This window comes from Platalea leucorodia (genome assembly GCF_965183815.1).
Source record: "Platalea leucorodia genome assembly, chromosome: 1".
NCBI classification, from domain to species: domain Eukaryota; kingdom Metazoa; phylum Chordata; class Aves; order Pelecaniformes; family Threskiornithidae; genus Platalea; species Platalea leucorodia.
In genome coordinates, this window is record NC_138823.1 from 143,705,310 (window position 1) to 143,733,175 (window position 27,866).

Genomic DNA, 27,866 nt, shown 5'->3' on the forward strand with positions numbered 1-27,866 from the left:
AAGGAGGTAGTAAGGAAGTAGGAATGTGGAGTTTCTTGCCAGGGAGGCAGGCAAATAGCACGCAGCATTGTGTAGATTATGTTCTTTTTAATCCAAAGTTCTACGTTCCATTGATTCATTAAGAGTAATAAATAACACAAACAGCAATAGTATGGAACTCATTTCGAAGAATTCACAATTAAACCCAGTAGGTGGGCTGTGCTATTTAGTTATCATCACTGCCACTTTGTCATTGGTACCTGTCATCATCTTGATAAGACACCATGGCAACTCTAAATACCATCAAAATGATTGAACTAATCTCAAGTACTGTTCCTCTGGGATTTCATTCTCCCCTTTAGTATTATTTATCTCCAATATATCGATCTATAACTTCCAGAATAAAACAGCCTCCTTATTCTCATTTACTACCCAATCATTAAAACCTTTTTTTTTTTCAGCTCCTTTTCTATAAATAGGAGCTGGAGATGTGAAAAATTATGAAGTATCATCAATTAAAAGAGATAGGTGTGCATATTCACATCTTTTAACTATTCTTCCGCTGATGCAATCTCAGGATGCAGTTAGATGATGCTGAGAGATGAGCTAAGGGCTACCTTAGGGTATAGCCTTGCTCCTGCTAAATCCCTGCCACACACTCCTGCTGCTGTCTTGTATTTGCTCTCATTCCTGCTAGACCCTACAGTGAGGCTGCTTCGGGAGCTTAGATAGGAGAAGACTGGACTTTCCAAAAGAACTAAATCTTATTTTAAAAAATGATAAAGGCATGTTTCACATTTTAAAAGCAAAAACCACTAGAAAAGATATGAGAAGAACTGGGACCACCTCTTGAGAAGCAACGAGCCATGGGATCAAGCCAGCTATGTCATGAAATTATGCCCTGAATCTTGTGATGACGTGCCAAAATAACATGGCAATTTCCTTAGAAACAATATTGAAAAAGACCTGGAGAAAATTACCTCTGCAACCTATCAGAACTTGTCTTTGCAGTCTTCAGTAGTGATCAGATAAGGTTAGCAGAATTCCTCCCAGATATTACTTCACATTTGTCTTCCACAACTTTCAAAGCATGCTCAGCATTTTCATTATTTTCAAATACAAGTAGAAAAACTGACAGGCAGGCAGCCTTTTAGACAGTGAAAAGGCAACACTGCTGCCCCTTTTAACATCTAGGATTCATTAAACAACCACTCTTGCTCACTGTCCAAAGTAAACAATTTCACAGCTTCTCAAAACAATACACTTAACTGGGTCAAGGATTTCACTTATCATCCTATGTCCATCCTGTCAAGTGCCTCATTAGTTTCTATTAAGGACAATATTGATTATAAAATTCCTATTTTCAAATTTACAAGCTGTCCTCCCTCCTAAACTCACTCACTCTTTCTTTCTCTCTCTCATCCAAAAATCTTCAGAAAAAGGACAGAAGTCCTGAAGCCTCTCTAATTATCACACAAAGCTACTTTACTCTGGACAAATCACCAGCAGCTGATGGACAGTTTTCCAATTTATGGAAATTCAGCATTTTAATGTTACATAATCTCTTCTAATAAATTTCTGATTTTATATGCAATGTAGGCAAAAGAAAAATGAGTCCAAATTGTTTTACGTGGCATACAGTAGAAGTCTGTATATTATAAAAAATACAAGTGACCCAGATATTACAAAAACTGCTAATATGTGTCATTCTGCCTTTTCAAAAACAGCATATATCAGCATTACTAAAATAAATACATTTATTAAAATGACCATTTATGAGAAAGTAGAGAAGATTAGAAATTATTTAATGCTTTAATGCATCATTAAGAACACACAATACTGATGAATATAAAGTGACTTATTGGCTTCACTGGGGATAATGCTGACGATGTCATATAGAGAACAAAAGAGTACAATAACACTATTTTCTCAAGTTCTTCAGTTATATTTAGATATAATAAATGTTCTAAATATAACAAATATAAAAGAGTCAATTAACATAAAATCTGCCACTCTGATTTCAATCTGTTTATTTAATACAGACTTTTACCAGTGGCTGGAGTTGAAGCTGAGTTCGTAACTCAAGCAAGTGCTAAGCTTGGGAACATTTCTGCAAAGAAAAATCAGTAGATGGTATTGGGACGATGCTCTTATTTGTGATACACATTTCAAGAAACTAATTTTTATGAAGAAAAATAACTCTCAATTGTTAAATATTCATTTACAGGAAAAGCTCAAAGTTTGATGATCAAACCCTGAGAATATCTAATTAGATCTACTCTGTAGTGATATTAATGTCACAAACAGACGTCTAAAACCCCAAACAGGCCATGGTGGCCTAATGAAACCAGGCTCTGCCAGAATTTTCCTTTGAAGAAGCCTGACAGAGGCAAATTCACTGTAGGTTTAGTCACCTCTGATTATTCTACCAAGGACTAACTAACTCCACATTGAGGGAAACACTTGCTTTAATCATCACCATAAAAGACAGTTCAGTGTAAACATGGTTTCTATTATATTTCTTTTACTGAAAAAGGACTTATGTTTGTAGTTTACAAAAATCACTTACAGTCCTAAAGCCCTATGGTGCAAATACTCAAGGGACTAACATGGCCCCTCAATTTCTCTTTTTGACTCCCACCATCTTTTAACCTTCATCCTAAACAAAAGTTACCTTGTTTTAGAAGAAGCCAGTGGATTAAAGATACTTCAGAATGCTGACATTTATTAGGGCTGAAAAATAGAAGATCAAAGAGTTCTGAGAGAGATGAAGGACTGTGCTGGTTTTGGCTGAGATAATTTTCTTCATAGTAGCTAGTGTGTGGCTATGGTTTGGATTTGTGCTGGAAACAGTGTTGATAACACAAGGATCTTTTCGTTATTGCTGAGCAGTGCGTACACAGAGTCAAGGCCTTTTCAGCTTCTCACCCCACCCCACCAGCGAGGAGGCTGGGGGTGCACAAGAAGCTGGGAGGGGGCACAGCTGGGACAGCTGACCCCAGCTGACCAAAGGGCTATTCCATACCATATGACTTCATGCTCAGCACATAAAGCTGGGGGAAGAAGAAGGAAGGGGAGGGACATTTGGAGTGATGATGTTTGTCTTCCTGAGTAACCGTTACATGTGATGGAGCCCTGCTTTCCTGGAGATGGCTGAACACCTGCTTGCCTATGAGAAGCAGTGAATGAATTCCTTGCTTTGCTTTGCTTGCATGCACGGCTTTTGCTTTACCTGTTAAACTGTCTTTATTTCAACCCATGAGTTTTCTCACTTTTTCTCTTCTGATTCTCTCCCCCTTCCCAGAGCGGGGAGAGTGAGCGAGTGGTTGTGTGGTGCTTAGTTGCCAGCTGGGGTTAAACCATGGCAAGGATTTAAATTATTAATTAGTGTTGTCACTGGAACTCAGGGATCCTGTTCTTCACAGGACTCAGGGCAGTCTCATACAAACAATGTGGCAGCCCTCACCTGGACAGGAGCAGGTGAGCAGCATCAGAGCATTTACCTCCAGGTCCCTCGTCCCTACCTCCCAGCCTACATCATTCAGCTCAAACTAATCAGCTGCTCACTAAGCACAGGGGCTGCACTTGACTCACGCCTGCTGGAAGCAAATCAGTTGGGACTGCCAGCAGGGAGAGCAATGTGCAGCACCGGTCCTCCTCCATATACCTCGCATCTCTTTGGGCCCCGCTGATTTTCACATACAGAGAATTTGAAGACAAACACAGTGGTATCGCTTATAAGTAAAGTGGCCTCTTAGAACTGTACACCGACAGTCACAGGGGATCTTCTGAGAGATGCCATTCCACAGCTAACTAGAAAATACACTGGTGCATAATGGCATTTAGTTGGCAAATTACTTCAGCATTTGCTCTACCATTCCGATCATGCGTCTATGTGTCAGTGCCAATAAATTACTATCCAGTAACTTTTAGCACTTGCATCCAATATAACTATGTTCTATCCTAGTTTTTCTAGCACATTTTCCTGTGCAATCCTGGGTAAGTAATATAATAGATGTTCTTTCCTCAGTTTCGTCCCCTGCCACGAGAGATGCTAAGACACCTTGGTAAATTGCTTTGCAGATTAAAGCACAGCATATATAGTGTAATGTTCTCTTTATATATACAACTACAGAGGAAAAATCTCTCAGTATTTCTTTCAAGCACTGAGAAATTCACTCAGTAAGTGATCAATATAGTCAATGATTCATTTTCTAGTCAGAATCTTAGCAACTTATTTTAGTACTTACACTACCTTAATATTTTTTTCTACCATTTCGCATTTCAGTTCAACATCTAGTTATCATTAGTTTTGCATCTAGTTCAACTTGAAGTTATTGTTTTTATTAAAGGTTTACAATGCTAGAGATTTTTTTAAAAGCATCTATGTACACACTTTATAAACCCATGTCATGACTTTAAAATGTATAGTAAAAAGCAGCCTACAAAAATCAGTTAAGCATATTGGTTAAAAAAAACGACAGAGAAAAAAAGATGTAAAAAAAATTGGGAAGCTCTAGTAGGTAACTGGCAAGTGTCTTTTCATAACCCATGAATATATATTCCTTTTCCAGCCATCTGGTATCCTCAGATGAAAAGAGTTTCATTTGTAGATGAACACTGATTTCATACAATTTTCAAGAAATAAAAGAAAAGGTTCAGAAAGTTTAGGTCACTAAGGCAACTTGAACCAGAGCAATTTTGAAATAGTCAGCCTAAATAAATTGGCCAAAACATTAAGAAAATATTATCTGTGAACTAGACTGTTGCACATGAAACATATCAGGGAGCATGTGAACACAAACCCCTCACATGGGCATGGAGTAAATCTAGGAGAATGACTAAGAAGCGAGAGCATGACAGACAAAACCATGGCACGTTCTTCACGCCATCCAAAGCCTATGGCACTTGCAACAGATTGCACATAAAACAAAAGAAAAGACAATGAAAGAGTCATGGAGGTTTCACTACAAGTAAAATAAATTCTGCAACTTAAAAAAAAAGTCAGAAGAGCAATTAGCCCTGTCAGTCATCCTCAGTGAAGGTTTCAGCATCATAAATGTAAAAATCAAAATACTTAAGTCATCCTTTTTCTTGTGAGCAGCCATCCACAAACATGTCATAGAATCATAGAATCGTCAAGGTTGGAAAAGACCCTTAAGATCATCAAGTCCAACTGTTAACCTAACACTGCCAAGTCCATCTATACCATGTCTTCAAGCACCGTATCTATCCGTTCTTTAAATACCTCCAGGGATGGAGACTCAACCACTTCCCTGGGCAGCCTGTTCCAATGCCTGACCACCCTTTCAGTGAAGGAATTTTTCCTAATACCCAATCTAAACCTCCCCTGGCACAGCTTGAGGCCATATACTCTTGTCCTATCATTTGCTACTTGGCAGAAGGGACCGACCCCCACCTGGCTACAACCTCCTTTCAGGTACTTGTAGAGAGCAATAAGGTCTCCCCTCAGCCTCCTCTTCTCCAGACTAAACAACCTCAGCTCCCTCAGCCGCTCCTCATAAGACTTGTGCTCTAGGCCCTTCACCAACTTTGTTGCCCTTCTCTGGACACGCTCCAGCACCTCGATGTCCTTCTTGTAGTGAGGGGCCCAACACTGAACACAGTACTCAAGGTGCGGCCTCACCAGTGCCGAGTACAGGGGCACTATCACCTCCCTGGTCCTGCTGGCCACACTATTCTTGATACAGGCCAGGATGCCATTGGCCCTCTTGGCCACCTGGGCACACTGCTGGCTCACGTTCAGCCGGCTGTCGACCAGCACCCCCAGGTCCAATATATATGAAATATGATGTTCATCTATATATTCATAAAGCATACTATAATACATCATGCCAACAAAAAATACAGGTATTTCCCACTGATTATTCAAATATTCCCTGCTGCCCCAAGAATAACATCACATGGAAACCGCAGCCGGTGCAGAGCATGGTGCCCGCCCACCTGAGCACAATTTCTCTCTAAGATCCACTCTTTATACCACAAACTCCCTATTGATTTTCAGGTGAATGGTAAAAGGTATTGCCTTTGATGGAGATAAATGTAAAATGCCCTGGCTACCTGAAAAAATACCTTTCATCTTTGGATACATGTTGGAATCACATTGAGCACAAAAAATTCAAATTTCAAACAGAAATGGGAGAGGTCCCTCGACTGAAGGACTGCCCTTCACCTCTGCAGCCTTTGAGCTCTCGTTGACAGCATCAGCTTCTATTGTGCTCTGCTCATTAGTGTACTGATTTCTCATATTAATAGTTAAAAGGGATACAGACTAGAATTTATTAGGACAAGCATTTTATAAGGAATAAATTGAAATGATGTAATTTTGTGGTATGGAAATTAGGCAAAAATGTGTTGATTGAGCTCTCTGTTACAAATTCTACACATTTTTGCAATACTTTGAGCACGTGCAACTTAGAAAAGATGCCAAAAAAAGTAAAGGTACACTAAAAATCACGTAGACAAGCAAGAAGGAGATCTGAGATCACAGCGGTACAGAAGCAGTGGAGATACCATTGGCTTGCCTCTCAAAACACAGATGCATGCTGTGCAAGCAGCAGTCACAGATCACATCACTTTAACTGAGGTAATCTTTTTTAATTCTTTGCCTTGAAGGGCAATTGAACACAGTGGGAGGAGAGGACAGAAATGGTGCCAACTCGTAATATTGCCAAAAGCACAGGTTTTTCCCTTAAGTGCAATATGCAGAGTTCCCAGTGCAGGGATGCAAGGCCTCCACACTGCTTTGTAAGGGGCTCTTGTTGGCAGCAGCTCCCCTGTGCTGTCACCAGCTTCATCTCCAGACTCTCACAACTTGCATCAACATTTATGTGCCACAGATCAAGTCAGATCCTACTGCTGTACATTCAGGTAAATTTATAATCAAGAAGGGAAGAAGGTCAACGGCAGCAGGAAGATATATTTGTCAATACAGACAGAAAGTACTTCTTCAGCTCAGCTGCAAAATAAAGTGATAAAAGACTTCAAGAGGCACCTACTGCCTTGCACCTATTGCATGGCAAATGTTCACGGTGTTAGTCAATGGAACTTGCATCATTTTTTACAGCATTATCAGTAAATTACTAGGCCTACTTCTCCAAAATTTTACATTAAAAAAAAAAAACAAAACAAAACAAAAAAAAAAACAAACAAAAACCCAACAACAAACAGAAATCACTTCAAAGTGACCTGAATTTCATGCAGTACGCAGCCTTTTGGGATTTTATACAACAAAGTAACATGTGAGAATCTAACCTGAACGAAAGTAGAAAATGAACATGCCAAGATGAGTTTCATTACGAACGCCTGATGTGCAGCACGTGAAATCAAATAGATTTGCCTATTGACGCAAGCGTCAGCCAGAAACAAATGGCTGCTTGGCTATTTCTCCAATAAACAAAAAAGCTCAGCCTAAGAGAATACTGCTTCACAGTCCCATTCACTCCAGGGAATCATTTTTATCTGACTACAAAAAGAGAAATCCATCATCCAGTAAGAGGAATTAGCCTACTTCATTTCACTTTCCTGGGATACTGCCACAGATACTCAAATAGACAGAAAAGTAATGGGTTTGATAGGAAGGCAAGGGCTTGGTACTACTGACCCTGCTCCAAGTTGTAAAAAGCCAAGCTTGCCCTGAAAGCAAGTTACTGCACACATTACTTTAAATTTTAGGAAAGGAATGGCTGATTTTGTGTCTTGGGAGGCAGGTATGTATCTTTTAGTCTTTTGAAATAGTAAGCTAGAATCATCAATTTTTTTATTCCACCATTAGGATCAGCAGGGAAAATAATATAAAAGGATGAACTATATCTCAGGTAATGCATTTAAAAAAAAAACAAACCCCACTACTTGCCACATGCAGCTGCTGATAAATATTAAGCACAATAATTCTGAGTACAAAGCATCATTCAAACCAGCTCACTCTGATCTTAAATTCTCCATCTTCCACTACAGTTAAGGACACATCTCAGAAACATTTCGGCAAAATGAGAAAGCCAAGCACTAGAGTTGGTTGAGAATTAGGGATTGTCAAACATTTTGACCAAAATGCGCTTGTTGTGCAAGTATTACCAGCTTTTCCAAATACACGTCATGTCTGCGTTCTGCGGTGTCCCATGAGGGCTTAATCCTTCAGCAGTCAAAACTGGACACATGCCAAAACAAACAGCCCTCTTTTGACCCATTTTGCTCATTTTTCTTCCCACTGGGCCTGTAGTCAGGGCAACACAGTGATGCATATCACAGTCTCACCCTACGTACCTACATCAGGTGCTAGAAAAAAATTTCTGTATCTATTCCTGTATCATTTTAGATAAAGCTATAAACATTCAGAGCCAATCTGCCAGAAAAGCAGCAGCAAAGTTAGGCTCTCATGGAATGCCTGGAGCCAACGCTGGCCCATCCATTCGCCCCCCCATCCGTCTTCCTCAGTACTATGTCATAGCAGTGATGCTCCCTCTTCTTCAGGGGTATCATCTAGGCCAGAGATTACTCAGTTTCTCATGGGGACAGAAGAGGTAACAGGGCCACATTACCTCAACCAACAACAACTTTAGAAATAGCAGAGAGCCTCTGTAGCGTTGCCCTGTCCTTAAGGAATAACCTCCTCCTGCTGTGAAGTAGTTCAACTGTTTCCCTAGTTCAAGAAACAGAAGTCTGGACTGGAGGTGCTGAATCTGGACAGTGCTGTGTAATGTGGGAATTATTCAATTCTCAGTGGGGAAAAAAAAGCAAGCCAAACAAAATTAAGCAGGTGAAGGAATATTACTATAACATTAGGAATATTCTCTGCATATGCATTCTTATCCACACTCTAGTTACGCACACTTTTTTTCAAAATACATTTTAAAGACCTTGCGAAAGACGTTATGAAGCAGCAGAATAAAGTTATATATAATTGTTATAATTCACACTACTTATTCAGAGCTTGCTATTTATAATGGAGAATGCAGAGAGCCCAGTAATTTCAATTTATTATTCAACTACCATTAAAATCATTGAAGTATTTACCGATCTGCAGTCAGCTCTACTAAAACAAATTAAAATTCCTAACCAATCTATGTTTTGTAACATGTTCACAAATCACCTCTGAATGAAACAGCTTCAGGGAAGCACTTTGCTTTGTTCTTAACTTTCAGTCTGTTCCACTGATTGACGGGACATCTAGTAACCCTGTTGCCTTAATTCAATCTTATTGAAAGCCAAGGCATATGGGATAACTATCACCAGATATATGCTGTGATTTTTAAAGGGTTTTAATAATAAGGCGCAAGCTGAAATCTATATGGTTTTCTCATATTACATAGACCCCCAATAAAAAGCTTACATATGTATAATGTCTGGAACTTATGGTGATGCGTAACTCAGCCATTAACAATACAACGTAACTGCATTTTCTTGAAGAAAGCTGCCAGTGAAAGATGATACGTGCACCAGCATGGCAGATGTGTAAATACTTCTTTTACATTTAGAACAGGTTTTTATTCATATCAGCTGTCATTACGCTCATCAATCTCAAAGCTACTGAGAGATGAGGACACCCTTCATTCTGATTTATTACAAATACTCAGTGAAAAAAATAATTTTCAGTACCTACCTAACTTAATGACCCTGGAAAATGTTAACACGTATTTCCTTGTTTCAGTAGTTATTCTGTCCCATGACTGTCGTGATATTATCTCTGCTGAGAACAGTAAGTTGCCTCATCTATCATTCACTAGACAGTTTTTAAATAAAGATATTGCATGTACCCAATCCCTCTCTCAGAACTGCTTTATTATGATTGAAAATTTGATTATGAAAACTTGGTTAAATATATGAACTTGCACAAGACACTCTGCTTGATGAAAGATAAATCTCAACTGAAGCGTTAGCTCAAGAAGTGTATTTTAAGCGTTTGCTGAGTTATTTTATACAGTATAGAAGCACTTAAAGCACTGGGGATAAAGAAGTTGCAACAAATAACCCTAAAGTAGCTGAAAACAATAAATATTTGGCATGTATACAGTAGATTATTTTGAGGTGGAGTAGTTGCAATGATTGTAAATAAACTCTTGTAAACAAATTGAACTTACAGTAGCCCAAAATTCCATTCATTCCCTTCGTGGTATTTTATTCAAGCTTTTTGATGATGACAAAAAAAAGACTAACAAACTCATTGCATATATTCAGTACTGCTCTCAGAACACCAGAGAAATCTACCCGACAGTATATTGTGCTCTTACCCCTAAAAATTAAATATCTTTCATTTAATTCCGTATGGATATTGAGAAAGTAGTCCAACATTAAAGTACAAACAAAACATCAGATTAACAAGATGGGATCTCATCTTGTTCTGATGTGAAGGTAATATGTTACCTATGCAATATGGTCTCAGCCTCTTTCACTAGAGCACATGGCAGTCAGTAGCAGTCTGCATTCATTCATAGGGATCTATGTACAAATGCAGCAACATCAGTTAATACCTTCTGCTCATCTTCATTTACACACAAAATTAAATTAAAAAAACCACCACTTACTTGCTTTTCCCTTTGTATACTGTAGCATAGGATCCTTCCCCTAGTTTTTCCAGTTTTTCATATGAGTCTGCTTTCCCAAACTTGGGGCTTGTAGGCTAAACAAAACAAAAAAAGATGACCTTTCAGCATATATAGCATGCGCAACATTAACTGTTTTGGTTCAGCCTTTAGAGACCAAACATCATTATCAAAACTCATAGACCTGCATGTTTTCAGCAGCCAACAATAAAAGAAAATAATGAATCGCAGCGCCAATGAAACAATATAATAGGCTACTCAGACAAACATCATTCAACATCCCAGATGGTGGTTGCCAATATCAACCATATACTTATATCACTGGAACTATCAAAAGGATTTTGTTCTTAATCAAAGAGATGTTTCTGTTTTATTTTTCACATATATCACTTCATACAGGGAAAAAGATCATTAAGAACTAAGCCATCTTATCTTTGTTAAGAGATCTAAGCAACAGTCTTAATCTGCTCTACAAAATTAGATTAAAAGAACTGCTTCTTTTTTTTTTTATTTTTTATTTGTTAGACTAAAGACCACGCTAGTACACCAACCATTATTCAGGTAGTCGTCAAAATACTACAGGAAAGCACATTTAAAGAGAGTACTTTGTTTCTGAATTATATTTACAGTCTTCAACTTACGGTTATAATTACACCGTACTTCTAATAGCAGGTATATGCAGCATAGTTGAGTAAAATCCTGTAGCCTTAATAATCTGCAGCCTAAGTGAGAGGTCTAAAATTGAACCAAGCTAAGCGCTGATTCTTGCTCAAGGGGCCAGATAGCTCAGCTGGCCTTTGCGACAGACTGGTACTTTGCACTTTTACACGCTCCTAACAAAGAACACCACAATGCTGCAAAAACAGAAATTCACCTGACATGAAAATGATTCGTTTGGAAAGATGATATTAAAAAATTCAGAGAGAGAGAGAGCTGTATTATGAGGAACAGTATTGCATAAATTATGTTGCCAGATTTTTATTCTATGAAACAATGCTATTCCAAATGATGCAATATAATATCTAACTTTTACCAAAAAAAAAGTACTTGGAAGCATTGCAGATAAGCATTTTTATACACAACTTTGTGATGAAGTTCTTGCAAAATGTTTGAGGTTTTTGAATTGTATTCTGTTTTCCCACATTTCCCCCTTTTGCAGTTGTCTGGAAGGAAAGGGCTTTTTATTTTCCCTCCAAGACCAGAAGGACACTGCAAAAAACTGACCTGCAGCTACCCCCAGCATTACCTACTTATATTTCAGGCTGCAGTGCTCAATGTCCTGTACCTAAACTAACCAAAAGAGTATAGAGCAGAAACTTTGGAGGGTCAGCACTGATGCTCAAACCAGATGCAGGGCCTGATTTGTTAGTATGCTGGTTATAATGTTACAAAGAAAAGCAGCCAAGCAAATCCAGCATGTTTAGGGTTGAATTCAACTGGGAGACTCTAAGCCATGTCCAGCTGCACACAGTGTACACTCACATTTAGGATCTTACGCCTGATTTACAAAAAGTACTCAAGTTTTGGGTTTTTTTGAAAGGAGACAAACATTACGGTGCAGGACACATCTGTGTGTAAATTCCTTTAAAACCGTAGTCAAAAGTTTTAAATCAACTGAGCCTAAAAATTACTTCTATTTAAACAGACAAGAGCATCCCAGGTAACATGACTTGGTACCTCATACCTCTCCAGTACACCCATTTAACCATTAGCCATAAAATACAAAAAATTCTCTTTACTCAACAATTTTACATTTGTCCTAAGCCACAATTCTGGCACTTTGGCATATATATATATATATATCTATATATCGATCTCCCTTTTTTGAGACTAACATCCCAGCTTTCTGTTGAATGGTATCAGGATATACACATGTATGTTTGCAAAATTGAGCCCTTTCATCCCCCTCCAATACACAGAATGACCTATTATTTTGCTATCCAATTCCTAAATATGAGTAGAATAAGGAAAATATGTCACATGGGAACCCTCAGATCTTTTTCCTGTTTGGACCACTTCATTACAGATAAGGCAGTAATATTCTCGGCTCCTAATCTGTGCTTAAAAAGGCATTCTGCCTGGTTAGAAATGAAATTTTTATTTTTTTTAATCAAAGTTTTACTACAGATGTCACTAATAGAGGTGACTAAAATATTTATTCAAGTAGCTTTTTCATTTAAGTATCCAATTATGGACTAATGCAACATTACAAAACTAAAGAAAAAAGTGTTTAGATGTTTTAAGTGTCTCCCATATAATGAAGAGGGATAGCAAACTATTTCCCAAATTGCAGGCTGCAGTGAACACACAGCGAGCAGCTTTGTTTGGAGTGGAAATGCTGCCCCAGTTAACAGTGAATGGTTCACTGTTGGTTTCCTCATAGGGCGAGGAAGAAAAAGGACAGAGTTTATGCATGTGTTTCACATACATTCCTATTTTCACACCGAGATTTACTTTTATTTGATACTGCTGGAAACCATAATATAAAGGTCACAACAACTTGTAATGCCTTAAGATCTTGATGGGAAACAGGATACCTTTAATCTGTTACCACAGAGTAAATCATCAAGAGTAATTATTCCTACAACCTCAAGCTCATTTCTCCATGCTCCAGCTGCCAGGAGCACAGATTTAAGGTCATGCCTTTTGACTCATTCTCCTCCTGGAAGCTGCTGCACCCTCACTGAGAATGGGCAACACGCTAAAAGCTCGCATTGGCGGGACTGGCAGGAGAGCTCACTCCTGATGGTACGAAAGAGGTGCTGGTTTCAGCTGTCTTGTCCTCAGGGGCAACCCCACACAGTGCCCCAGGGCTCAGCTCCACAGCAGCAAGGCTGACCTGCCACCCTCCCCAAGCAGCTCGAATCACTTGTCCAATGCCTGCTCATGCTTGGTAAGAGCAAACCAGAAACAACCAGAAAGCAACCAGAAACCCAACCCGTTAGCCACCACCTGTCCCACATGCAGTAAACCAACTTGGCTGATATCCTTCTCTTTCCTGGTTACAGCACCTCTGCAGTGGAGCTCAGCTCTATTCCAGCTGGATCACTAGTTGGGATTGCCCGTGTTCTCACACTATTAGATCTCCTTTTGGGAAAATGGACGTTATTTTTCCTTGCATTTGTAATCTTAAAAGGCTTACAATTTTTGAAGGTATCTGGTATAGAAACATACTTCAGAGGATTTTACCAAAAAAAATTTAAATATATTCTGAGGCAGCAGAAGACTTTGCAAACTAATTTGCATGACATTTCTTAATGAAACACCAAGACAGATGTCACTCAGCACATGCAATTACTTTAGAAAATGAAGGAACAAATTTACCATTTCCCCAACATTTTCTCAAGTTTTTTTTAAAAATGAAGCCTGACACATTAATTCAAACTCACAATTACAAATTGCTCGTAAAGGTAAGAAACTCAGACAATTTTACCTTTCCTTTTATTTCTGGATTATAAAGGAGGCAAAGACTGACTGAGATAATGCAAAAATATGAAACTTTCCAAAACTTAAGTTTTAAGCTTAAAGGGATCTAAATAAAGGGCTATGGAAAGGATCTAAATAATTTGAAGTTCCATGTGACTGCTGAAAATTATAACCATTTCAGCCTACTTTATTATTGCACTCCCCCTTTCATACAGTTTTTTTTTCAGCTTCATGGCCATGAATTTTGCTGTTCAGATTTCTCCACGTTAGTTTATCTTTTGCAACCATTTCTTTTAAAAAAAATGCCTTGTTACAGCAAGACTATGGTACCAATTTTTTTTTTACAAATGCTAATATTAAAATCAAATATAGAAAATTCACTTTTAAGTATAATTTCTTCTTTTAAAGTATTTTACTCCTTCCAGTCAAATATATGGGAATAGATATACACAGAAGTTTGTGTCTGTTGAGTCACAAGAGTCCAATATTCTGCCTAGGATGGGGTTGACTGAAATACACATAGCGAGTGAGATATATCCAGAGCACGTCAAATGTACAGTGCTTGCATCAGCCACTGACACATCTGAGAAGCAGCAGACTCGCAAGAAATTCCTCTATATTTTAGAAAGCTGGTGCAGTCCTCCGATTTGACCCAGACAAGATTTCTCAACAGAAAAGAGTACTAATTTTAGCTGAATTTCAGCTAATTTTAGCTGAACGCACATATTTTGATAAATGTTTATTTAAAGCTACTTTTTGAAGATCTAACATTACAATACTCCTACCGCTATTAATTTTCCTTCCTTACTCCTCCTTACTGCTTTTTAACCCTCTAAAACACCAACACAGAAACATAGAATCATTTAGGTTGGAAAAGACCTTGAAGATCAGCAAGTCCAACTGTTAACCTAACACTGCCAAGTCCACCACTAAACCACGTCCCTAAGCACCACATCTACACATCTGTTAAATACCTCCAGGGATGGGGACTCAACCACTGCCCTGGGCAGCCTCTTCCAATGCTTGACCACCCTTTCAATGAAGAAATTAGTCCTAATATCCAATCTAAACCTCTCCTGGGGCAACTTGAGGCCATTTCCTCTCATCCTATCACTTGCTACTTGGCAGAAGAGACCGACCCCCACCTCGCTACAGCCTCCTTTCAGGTACTTGTAGAGAGCAATAAGGTCTCCCCTCAGCCTCCTCTTCTCCAGGCTAAACAACCCCAGTTCCCTCAGCGTCTCCTCATAAGACTTGTGCTCTAGACCCTTCACCAGCTTCGTTGCCCTTCTTTGGACACGCTCCAGCACCTCCATGTCCTTCTTGTAGTGAGGGGCCCAACACTGAACACAGTACTCGAGGTGTGGCCTCACCAGTGCCGAGTACAGGGAGATGATCACTTCCCTGGTCCTGCTGGCCACACTATTTCTGGTACAACCCGGGATGCTATCGGCCTTCCTGGTCACCTGGGCACACTGCCGGCTCATATTCAGCCGGCTGTCGAGCAAAATATGTTACAACATAACGTGACTGTGATAAAAGGACAATCTTTGCTGTGTCTGAAAATTGGTTATTATTTACTGAATTTGTAAATTTTTTGTTTAGTTAATTAAAGCCTTCAAATCTTTTCTATGAAAATTTTATCATGATTTGTTGGATATAAGCCAAAGGGAGATTTCCTCCCTACAGCCACACAGACTTATATATATTGAACATCAGTGGGACTACTTAGGCATAAAGAAGCCCACTGCTCAGTGCTAGAGCTTTGCATATGCTACTAAAAAAGAAATTTCAAAGCTGAGAAAAAACTAAAACACAGGTGCATGTGTGACCAAGATTGAACTATTTAATGGGCAAAAGGTTAAACAGGCAGTAAACAACCAGTCAGCAAGAAATTGATACCACTGCAAAATCACTGAAAAGTGAATTTTCATGCTAGGGAGAAATCTTCCAGAGAACTGAAATAGGAAAGATAGATCAATTGCTAAGACAGAAGAGAGTAAAGGTCCTCATGCCTCTGAAGAATTGAACATAGTCCCAAGTCACTGTGAAAGTCAGCACAGGTTGTGGTGGATCATGTTATCCCCAAGAGGACATTGGCAACTGGAGCACAGAACGGTGCACGTCTTTCCCTTCAGAAAACCCACTGGGAGTTTTATTTGTTTGTCTTTATGCTTGACTTTCCTTGAAAACAGTTTCCATTAAAGTAGTTTTCTTATTATTAGCCTACATTTTTCCCAGTGCAAGATTAGTCTAAGAGCACCACTGAGCACAGGGAGTGAGCATCTTTAGCAGCACAGCTTACAGGAAGCAAGATTAGATACTTTTTCCCCTCTGGTTAAGGAAACACAGATCACAGTAACAAGGACAGAAAGAGTATGCCAAAATGCTGAATACAGAAATAGAAGCAGCTAGTATTTCAAACTGACGTGAGAGTATTAAAAATAACAGAGAAAAAGAAATGAGAGGAAACTGTCTTTTCTGACCAGGTCATTTCAAATAGCCATTTCATTGATATAAACTGTAGGAGAGATAACAGGTTTAATCAAAGATCTTGCAGTATGAGTCCTTGCACTACATTGCCACGTGAATACCTCTCTTTCTCAGAAATTTTCAAAATCTATGTAGTAAAGAAAACTTTAATGGAAAATTACACTGAAAATCACCTGACTATTCTTATAGAAGCTGTGTGGGTTATATTCGCATGCAGTTTTCATAACTGCAAAACAGCTTGTGAATGTCACACTTAACCAGCACACTCCCGAGCCTCAGTTTTAAATAGATTTTTTTTTTTTTTTTAACTGCAGGATATTAAACTTCAATATAAAATTATCCTCAAGGGAAAAATACTATGCTCACAGTACCACCGTAAAATATTGAAAATCAAAACTAAAGATCTGTTATATGGCTCCAAAGAAATAAATCCATTGTTAGAAAAACTGGAAAGTAAAAGGTAGGCCAAGAGGCCTAAGTGACATTAAATCACAAGAACTGAAGATTATTTTTTTTTGCCCCACCAATCTATATTTTGTCTTCTTTGACACAATGGTAAAGCTTCTTTTACAAAACCATATGCAAGTTTCACAGTAATCAGTCCCCTTTCTTAAGGTTTTATGCTATGTACAATAATTTCTTTTTTAAACCTTGTAAGTTGGACTGTTTTCTAGGGCAATGTTCAAGAAATACAAAGATTTTCAAGAATCCAAACCAAGCAATAATCTGAACTGTACCACTATCTGATCTCGTCCTGTTGCTGACATGTTTCTAACCCTAACGCACAGCCATAAATTAAGAGCAACCTGAGCAGGAGCGACCATAGAGCTCTTTGTGAAAGGGCTGGATGCAGTTTTTAAAGCTGTTTACTTGTTCTCCAGGCTATTAAAGCGCAGGAGCTGGACCAACTGCCATATTTTATTTGCCTTATTATCTAGAGAGTATCCTCCAGGTTAACGATTATTAAAGCTTCCCTCATGCCAGAAAAGAAAAATCCGCTCTCTACACTGAACTCTGAAATTGTCTTACCTCAATAAAAAGTATCAACCAGGAAGGATGCAGTTACCTTAGTAATTAATAGGTTCCTAAAACTGGAGAAGGTTGCATACACCTGAAGAGGAAGACAGGCGAGAACAGCACACCAAGTGCTTAGGCAGACAGAAATGATGCCTAACTTTTAGACAAAAATCTGACTTTAGTGTCTATTTTAAAGTCAGATTTCTTATGCAACTGATTTACAACATCTTAATAGGATCAGTTCATGCTTTTTGCTTGCACATTTTTGGAGGAAAGTTGCATATAACAGGACTGAAAATCAGAAGTTACAGAAACAGAAGAGAGGCCGCTCTCCCAAAAAGAGTGCAGAGTCAATGCAGTAAAGCATTGCTTATCGAATTATTTTTACCCGAATGAATTTTTTACATTTATGTGAGTTGGTAGAAGATTAGTGTTTTGCTGCATTTAGTTTTTAAAAACTAACTGAAAGGTAGTACATATACCTTAGCATGACATTTGAATTCATTGCCATGGATCTTAAGCCATTCAAAGAGAACAAACTGATGTGTATCACTGCATTACTAAATCTTGATCAGATGGCTAGCTTAAAATACTTGCAATATTCTATTTACATACTGTGCAAAAGTACTATTTTAGTGTATAAAATGTGTACACTGAATACAATAAAACTTCACCTTGCACTGGAGAAAAATAAATAAGGCCACATGCCTAAAGAGCATGGATCTCAAATACAACTTTCAGTGAATTAGAGTCAAAGCATCTTCCAAAGCCAGTGTTATTTTGGGAAGAGTGGCATGTGTTTGGTTTTGAGTTGTGCTTTTTTTATTTTGCCCAGCTGATTTTGTAGTTTTACTGTTTCTTCAGTTAGGGAGAAAGAAAAGCAAGTTTCTTCCCTTGGTAGGTAAAAGACTCAGCAAAAGATTTTTAGAGAGATAGATATAGACAGATAGATAGATAAGTACACACAACTACAGCTACATGTATATAATATATATACGTGTATGTATACACATATATATTGTGTTGGGCTGGATCAGAGCAAAGGTTTGTCCACCAAGTTCCCTTCTGCTAACAGTGGTCAACAGGTGATGCACAGGTTGGCAAACACCTACTTCACTACCTCCAAGGTGAATATTATCCATTATTCTGATGTGATAAAAGGATAAGTCTGTTCTGCTGGAAATTTCATTCCCTAATAACACCCAATTTCAATCAGCTTAACCAGTCTGGAAATCATGCTCACAGATGTTTTCTTATGTTTAAAAGAAAGGGGGAAGAAAATGCAACACAATCAATGTGACTGTTTTACGTAATGGGTATGTAAATGTCAGGTGGAAAGACTCTAAGTATAAAAATTAAGTTTGTCTTCTAAGAACAAAAAAATAATGTGCTAACTTCTGTCTGTATGCTACTGCACTAATTAACAACATAGGATTTCTACCAGGTTGCAACGAGGTGTGACATTAACTGCAGAAAATTACTTCATGTTCAAGAGCAAATGATTTATTTTCCAAGTGACAGTCTGTGGGCAGGAACATGGAGTTCCAGCTTCCCCAAACCTCTGTGTGTGTCATCTTTCTCCATCACAAGGTGCAGAGCATTTCAAAGGTACAGAAAACACAAAATGGGTAACGTGCCACCTACGGAGTATAATTTGGTGATCTTCACCAAACACAGCGAAGCTGATACCTGCCAGAGAGCTGATAAAGCTTCTGAAACTAATCAAGAGAGAAGCTAATGCCCCAGGGCATTATAACCAAGTTATTTCAGGTTGCATCTTGAAAAATGTTATTTCTGAGACAAATAAAAGACTTTCACCTGAGCAGAAGCAGTGATATGGAGACTGCAAGCCTCAGCCACGTACCTTCTGTAAGACATCACTTCCCCACCTGATGGCTACAGAGGACTTTAAATGATGAAAGGGAAGAGTCTAAATGGAAGTCTATCTCTAACTCAGTTCCTCTACTAATCAAGCGTAGAAAGTGCAAATTGAAGGTAGCATACATTTATTAGAGAATCTTAAAATAGAACTTACAGAAAGCAGAGCCAAAACTGAAACACAGCTACACAACCGTAGCCAGTACGACCCACTGGACATAGCATGCTCAAGAACATTTACAGAAACTGAAATGACTGTTCAGACTGGTATAATCTATACAGCAGGCAAATTTCCAGAGAATCAAGTTATAACTCAGTAAGAGAGAATATGCAGCAGTCTTCTGACATGGAAGAAAAAGAAGTAATGATCAGAAGAGGAAGTAAAAAGGGCATCTGTTATACAACATCAGGACTAGCAAAAAAATGAAACCCAAAACCCTTCATCAGTTCAAGTGTAATTCAAAACCAGAGAAGGACAAATTCCAGCAACTAACCACACAGACATATGCTCAATGAAATGTGCATCAGAACATCTTCTGCCTGAGGCAATGTATTCATGCTTTGGGGGAAGGAGGGCAGCTTGATCATAGATCTGCCTTGGATGTCTGAACCTAGGTCTGCTGGGCAGGACCAGGTGTGACCTGTGATTAGCAGAGGGCTAACATCACCTTTTGCTGTGAAGTTCTGCTCTTCCCTCTTCATTGACATGAATGCTGACATTATTCCACAAGTTATTCCTTCCCAGGTGCTCCTCAGATCACTCCTTGGAAGGAGTGAGGAGGAGTCAAAAATTACTAACAATGCCTCCAAGCAGAAGGAAGAACTGAGTTCACCAAACAGAGCTACGAAAATCAGGGACAATTATGGGAACTTGAGAAATGAGAACTGTATTTCAGGAAATTCCTATGCACCTACTTTAACACATGAGACGTCTCCAGCAAGTCTGCATGAGTCAGCATAAGAGTTTACCAAAAGCGTATGTTTAGCTAGGGCTCTAACCAGCAGCATACTAGAAGAGGAAACGTTAACATCGTTTACATAAGAAAACACAGGGATCATAGGAGATTGCATGGGTGCAGCAGAGTACCAGCCCTCTGGAAAAGAATAAGATACCAATAACACAGTTTCAAAAAAAGTCTGCTTCAAAATTCGGGAAGCAAAGCAAATAAAACCCTTCCGTTTTAATAGAAAAGAAGTACATAAAGCATTAACAGAAATTAGTAATAGTTTCTAAGGGAACAAGATAAGAACAGCAGAGATGGGGATTGAGTTAATAACACAAAAAAACTTAAGGAAAGACTTTCAAAAAAAGTCATTTAAATTGACAGTTGTGGTGCCAAACGATAATCAGGCATCACACACAAGTAAACATGGTGCAAACCGCTCCATCCATCCTTAATGATTGTGAAAGTTTTATGGTAAGAACTCCTTGTTACGGACTCATCTGGAACACGTTGGAGACATCTTTGGCAGCAGCTATATAATGCCAGGCGATGATGAAATTTCTTTTTGCTACAGATGGTTACATTTTAAACTGTAACCTTTTCTAAAAAGGACAGTCCCCTGGAGGCATGACATCTTATCCGTTAAATTCACGTGGGTTAAACAAAGCTCATCTACAGGAAATGAATCTTTGTCATTTCTTCTTAGAAGTCTGACAGAATTCAGTCAGACTTCTGTAGGGAGGACAGAAGATGTCCAGAAGATAGAGCAAAACAAAAAAAGAAAGAAAAGAAAAAAGAAAAGGCAATCAACTTTTTAAATTATTTCACACCAACTAAGATTTGAAGTGTTACATTCTGCTTAGATCTGTAGTCTTCAACTCAAAGGTCACATTATTATGGATGTTTCTCGTCAAAGTATAACAGAAATAGTTTTTCAATAATTTTGAAGGTCTTTTGGGGGAAATCTGTTCTGGGCATTATTCATGAATGATACGACATTTTATTTATCTAATTTCTTTCAAAATACTTGAGAATAAAACAACACTGATGATGTATCACCAAACTCTTCTCAGTTGTTTCTCTCTCCTCTCTCTCTCACACACACACAGTTTCTGACATGGAAATAAATTATTATTATTAGAGTTATAGTAATTATTATAGTTATTTTTACTTCTTGATTTTAAAAAGAGAATTTTAAAATATAAACAAAATCTGTCAAATCTGATTTGTTTCTCTAAAACCTAAATCTAAAAATCAAAGATGCAATTCATGTGGTTTCCTAAACTTCATGGGAAAGAATTCCTCTTCACAAATAAGCAACCCTCTGCAAAATCTGCAACATAAACATTACAGCAGCTGTAATGCCATACCAGCATCAGGAGAGGAAAATGCTTAGAAATCCCATAAAATACCCTAGCTAATATCTGAGAGGAATTTCAAAATATATTATTTCTCAAGTTTATTTTCTTATTCTATTATTTCATACATAACTCTACAAATATATATGGAAAACATCTTTAATAGCAGCCATGAGCTTTTTGTTTTGTTTCCAAGTAATCAATTCCTTCTTAAGCAAGAAAACATTTATTTGGTGTTATTAATTTCACCGCTTGGTACACGCACAGGTGTCAGGACTGTGGACTTACAGAGCTGGGGCTGGAGTGCCGCCTGACTTTAGGTGATTCCTTCCCTGCAGATGAAGTTTTGAAGTTAATGCAAGCGTTGTTCTCTGAATGAACCCTCTTCACTTGATTAGTTGGTTTCTCAAATGGATCAAAACTACTCTGCGTCCTCTGAACCCGGACTTTTTTATCCTCAGGAATTGTATCCAGAGGTTTGATCACTGAATCCATTCCCTGGCAGTTCCGTGTAGACATCTTTGTGACACATATCTGAAAGGAAAAAACAGCATTCATTGACTCTAACAGGCTTAAAGTCCATGTCAATCTGTACCTCAGCCAGCATCAAAAAAGGCACTGGACTTCATACGCATTTATCTTCTATTTCTACATTAAAATTGCACACACATGCATTTTACATAGGACACACCCACCACAGTCATAACAATAAAAAACCTGTCTTTGTACAGTGTACTAAAAGATCCTGACAAAGACAAAAGATGAACATACATAAAATTCATACATTTGTGTTTTCTCGTACAATCTGTTCTTAGCTACAATGCCACTTCACTTCTTTCTCCAATCTAGCCACCGATATCCACAAACAGTATTGATTTCCATTTGTTTAAAATTGGATGAGACTAAACTTAAATAAATGATGGTAGTTTGTGTGTGCACTTTGGTGCTGGCCTGCCAAAGATCCAATACCAGTATATTATTGCATTTTTAAATAATGCTTATACAGTATTATTATTATTATCACCATATGTCCCAGAAAATCAAATCAGTAAATCAACTCCCAGGCACTGAAACGTGAGACTGCAGCTTAATGGCACACTAAAGCGCAGAAGTTCAATTCTTTGTTACTGTGAAGGATGACTCTGCCAAGCACCGAAGACTACAACTTGCTGCTTGAGCTACCAAAATATGCTATTGCTAGTTCAAAAGAACTAAATGAGCAGAACAGCGAGTTTAAATACTCCAGTCTTGTGAGTTTGTATTTTTAATTTTAATACATTCCAATGCAGAAGACATTTTTTTAAATCACACAGTTGGTGAGGGGTGGTATTTGAGGCCTCAGCTTCTGTTTTCACCCATAAGAGACTAGACTTTTACTTGGGAAGAAAAGAAATAATTTTAGCTTTCAGGCTACAAAGAAAAGCTATTAAGTGTAATGCAAGCAGATCCAAGAGGCTTCTTAAATCATAAGGCAAATCAAAATAATCTACAATGCACTTTTTCCATGATATTTGCAAGTATTTAAGGATAGACAGTGTTAATTTGCTGTCAACCGTACTGTTCACATACATACAACTAAAGAAGCATAATGTTCCATTCAAGCACCTACAACGTAAGCATTTTTGAAAACTTGCTGTCATAAAATAGTTAACATGAAAATAATAGAAAGAAATATTTACCATTACCATTTAATCAGAACTCTTCCCCCATAACCCGAAGTATCTCCAATACAAGCTTCTCCAATAAATTATTCTTTGCCATTTCCCTGGAGGAGTCCTGTGCCTTGAAATCCAACTTATTTCGATTGTTTATAGAAATACTGAGTGATTATACCTTGTGTTTTTTAAGTTTTGTGGGTTTGATGATCCACTGTAACAGTAGATCAAAGATTTCTTTTGTACATTAAAAATTTAAAGTACATTTCCTGCCCAGTGCCAGCTGGCCAAACAATCATACACCAGGTCAACGCTAATGAAGGACATTACTAGCATTACAAACCAGGCTTTACAAGGGTTCACATTTCTTCTCATTAAAGTGGTTTCTCCAAGACTAAAACTTAAGCAAGTTTTGACTGAGAAAAGGAACAGCCCCCCTTCATTCCGAATGATAATTCCCTCTCAGGCCAAAATTAAGGCAATTATGTAATTTTGGTCTATTACTTTAGAGAGAAAAGATGTATTACTTCAGAGAGAAAAGATAAAGAGCTGCTGCACAAAGAATTTTTAATTAGCCTTCTTGTAAAATTAATTGGCTTCTTTTCCCTAAAACAACTTATATGCACAGACATGCACCCACACACTTCCCACTGTCCTCTCCAGATCTGTGTTCTTGCGATGCTTGCTACCAACAAAGATGTTTTAGCATAATGTAAACTGAAATTACTATTAAAATAGCAGCGCTTCCATTTTGCTTAATTGGCATGGATGCAAATAAATCAGTAAGTATTTCTCAGCCTATGAAATCCTATGATCTAGAAAACAGGGCTGGAGGTGATAGGGAGGAAAGGTTCAAAACCTGTACTTGTCTTCCATTCAAATTACCAAAGGCCACCTGTAGACAGTTAAAATGTTTGGAATCCACAGCTATAAACATACTATAGATAATAATGCCATGAGTGCTGCTTCTAGTTTCTTTTTCCACTAGAAAATCTCCATGTCTAGCTCTAACGTGGGCCAAGTAAGCATTGCATTAAAAAAAAAAAAAAAGTCAAGACATCTATTGATTCTGGAAGCAGAAATAGCTTGGAATTAGATGTTGAAGGGAGACACTTTCACCTTCAGGTCACTTGACTGAATCTGGAGTAGGATAAAAATCCCCACAATCATCATCTAATAGCCAGCTTCAAACTTGCAAATGACTAAAACCGAGACGTACACCAACCAGCCCCCTGCTCAGAAGTCAAACACCTCAGTGGATGCACAGGCTGAACGCCAGTGTCACCAGTGGAAAAGACTGAAGACTGCAGAGAAGTGCAAAAGCAGAGGCCGCTCCCTGCACTCCTCTGCCTGCTCTGCAACTGCAGTGCTTCTCCTGCCAGCACCGGCAAGGGGTTTCATTCATCACTCCTCTCTCACCTTTATCAATAGCTCCCTAGGAGAAATAAAACATTCTCTCCAAGTGACGGCTGACCACAGTGCACTGTGGAGCCAACAGAGCTGAGCTTATGCTGTTGTTGAAGGGAACACATTTCCAATTCGTCTACCCTGCCTATAAAACTCTGAAGACAAATAATATTTGAGCGGTCGTTTTACATTCTGCCGTTGATAAGCCAAGTCCAACTTCATGCTGAAACTCTGCTCTGTGAAATCTCAAAGAAGCAGCTCTAAAATGTCAGTACTGAGCACTGGCTATAACTTCAAAATTACACAGCTTAAGGTTGCAGTAAACTCATTGGTAGTTTCAGGTTTCCCTCCATCAGCAAGAGCTAAGCTACCACAATAGCCTTACTTTTGCCCCGGGGGCAGCTGACCTGCCACTCCTGTGCTCCAGCTAATGGTAGAACTTATTCTGTAGTGACTTATCATGCAAAAAAGCAACAGTGTACTGAGCAAGACTGATGCATAACATATTTTGGAGATTTTGCTGCCCATACAAATGATATTAGATTTCACCAGCATCACCAGTTCGCTTTTAGGAACCCTACAGGTCTGAATTTTTCTATTACACTAATTCAGCCTTTTAAGTACCATTTTTTCCCTTGTACTGCATAACAAAAGTGATTCTTATAAATTTCAGCCTCTCAAATGATATATACGAATACTTAGCATCAGAAGCTCTTAGACCTGTAAACCACTGTCTACCACCTGGTAGTTCCTTGCTGGCAGTCAGAAGCCAAACCTACCCTCTTACTTCCAGCTTTCTTTTTGCGTAACAGAGCAAGGACCATTTTCCGGTTAAAGCATAGTATTTGTCACAAAGGACACAGCTTCATTTTCAGCCTCTTTTAGACGCTCCCATGTGATCCTCTGAGTTAGTCAGAATGTCCCTCTGGAAATATTGCCATCTGTAAGACAGGACCTTTCTTTTTACCCCATTTCATCTGTTTTATCTACATAAGCCATAGGTTCTTCAGAGCGGGGACTATTCTTCTACTAACTCTACATGCAGAACAACCCTTGTGCACTCCAACGAAGATGACAATCCAGAAAGTAGTGGAAACTATCTCTTGCCAGTGTGGTCTCAAAACTGGATGATTTTGTTGAATATCTGCTTCAGCTACAGTTAACAGAATAAAAAACAAAGTTAAACAAGTGTAAGAGCTCATGACACATAGGAAGTCAATCTATATGATTCATCACCCCTTCTTGCCCTTGCTCTATAAATCAATGTAATGTTGTACTTAAAACAGCGGAGCCCAGACACTCATTGAGATGCTGTAAATGCCACCACAGTCTAAAACTGGTGCTACATGAAGATGTGATCAATGGCACCTTAAGTATTACAAGTACATACCCCAAATGTATGTAGTGATAATACAGGTAATATCTTGGTTTGTCATACACAAGATGACAATTATGCTTTATAAAATGCAATCAAGAGAAAAAGGAGGCAAGAACTTTTCAGTATGAATGTCATATCCATTTAAAGAAACTTCTGTCTAGCAAACATCATGAGCCATTAAGCACTAATTACTGTTTCTTTAAGAAAAGTCATCATACAAGTAAACATTAAGGTATGTCAGCACTTTAAGTGATTCTTTCCCCTTCAGGAGTTACTGCCATGATTTGGTACTTCTCCCCCCACAAACTACATTCAAAGCATAACTTTCAAAAGTATAAACTATTTCAGAAACTATTTAGCTTTTAAAGTGGTGCAATGAAATCGCAGTTATCACTTTCAGAAGAGGTATTTCTGCCAGCGGATCTCATAAATATGGGGAGCAGAGGAATAGGATCTTCGTTTATGCTTTCTCTCTTCTTTATAGGAAACAGGATTTAAAAATAGGCCAATCAACTTACTACATTTAAGAACTATAAATTATTACAAGCCGAACAGACAATATGCCAATAAACTCTGTCATGTGAGGATTGTTCAAGCAGACACTGACGTCCTTCCAAACCGTGTATGAGATAGTAAAGGCTCAAGGAAGTCACTGGCCAATTCACCACCTCTGACTTTGGGCACATTAGATGGCCCCAGACATGAAATGTAAGAGAGGGTACGGCTGCTTTCTGCCACCTAAGTTCCCACCTGGCAGAAATCCCAACAGCGGTACCTCAGAAAAGCATGCTGCAAAACACATGTTGGCAAAAACGGCGTCAGAGGAGCAGGGACAAGGGGCAGATGATAAAAAAAAAAAATAGATAGATAGATAGATAGATAGATAGATAGATAGATAGATATTTCCTACATCGAGAAAAGGTAAACCAAAACAATGGCAATGGTATGTATGGTATTCACATCAGATAACTTTACATGTAGGACATTTATCCTCCAAGTCTCTGCTTCAGTTCCAAGATGAAAGTCCTGGAAAACCTAAACTAGACTCCAACATCCAGTCTCCCTTTGGAAGGAGTCTTGCTCTTCTCCACAGAGAACAGAATGGTCCTACAGAAACTCATTTTTTATGTTTGAAGTTACGGTTTGGAAAAGCACTTCCAAAGCAGCACTCGGAAACTGTCCATGGACTTGGTGTCTTTGTGGGAAAGGATTTAATCTGAAAATAGCAATGACTGTTCCTACCCAGTGAGGTAACAGCATTAGTAGTTGAGAGTCCCTGACCCCAGCCTTGGAGAAAAGATGCCGGACAGCCCAGGTGTGGTCCAACAGAAGCACCTCTCCATGAACATCCTGCCCGTTACATTTCTCACATACGGATTATTAATGTTAAATCCACAATTGCATTTCCCCAAGTTGTTTCACATTCTGCTGCCAAACAGTATGCCAATACACCAAGTAGTCACCAGAGCAACATCTCATCCATTCTTCACACCCTGATGACTGAAATAAATGCACTTCTAAAATTTGTCCACAATTATTTACTCAGTCTCCACTGAAAAGGTAAGACAAAAAGAGAGATGATGAGACAGAAGTCATTTTGCTGCTTAAAAACCTACAGCACAAACAGCCACTTTGCAGTTACCTGAAGAGCTCTTCTCTACTTTTGAAAGAAATAGCGAAGGGAAGATTTATCTAGAAAATCAGAATATTCATGTCAATTCCAGTATTACTTGAGCTATCACAGATTCTGGCAATGTAAAGCAAAATAAAAA

The 27,866-nt window shown here is 38.5% G+C and overlaps 1 protein-coding gene across 1 annotated transcript in view; it reads right to left on the reverse strand.

Annotated features, from left to right (window-relative positions):
- CDK14 (cyclin dependent kinase 14) overlaps positions 1–27,866 on the reverse strand; it is a 324,235-nt gene that overhangs the window by 216,388 nt on the left and 79,981 nt on the right. Inside the window, exons 3-4 of the mRNA XM_082325474.1 lie at positions 21,943–22,188; positions 10,521–10,615 (exon numbers count right to left, since the gene is read on the reverse strand). Coding sequence (XP_082181600.1) covers positions 10,521–10,615; positions 21,943–22,188 — 341 coding nt within the window. The remainder of the gene's footprint in view (positions 1–10,520; positions 10,616–21,942; positions 22,189–27,866) is intronic.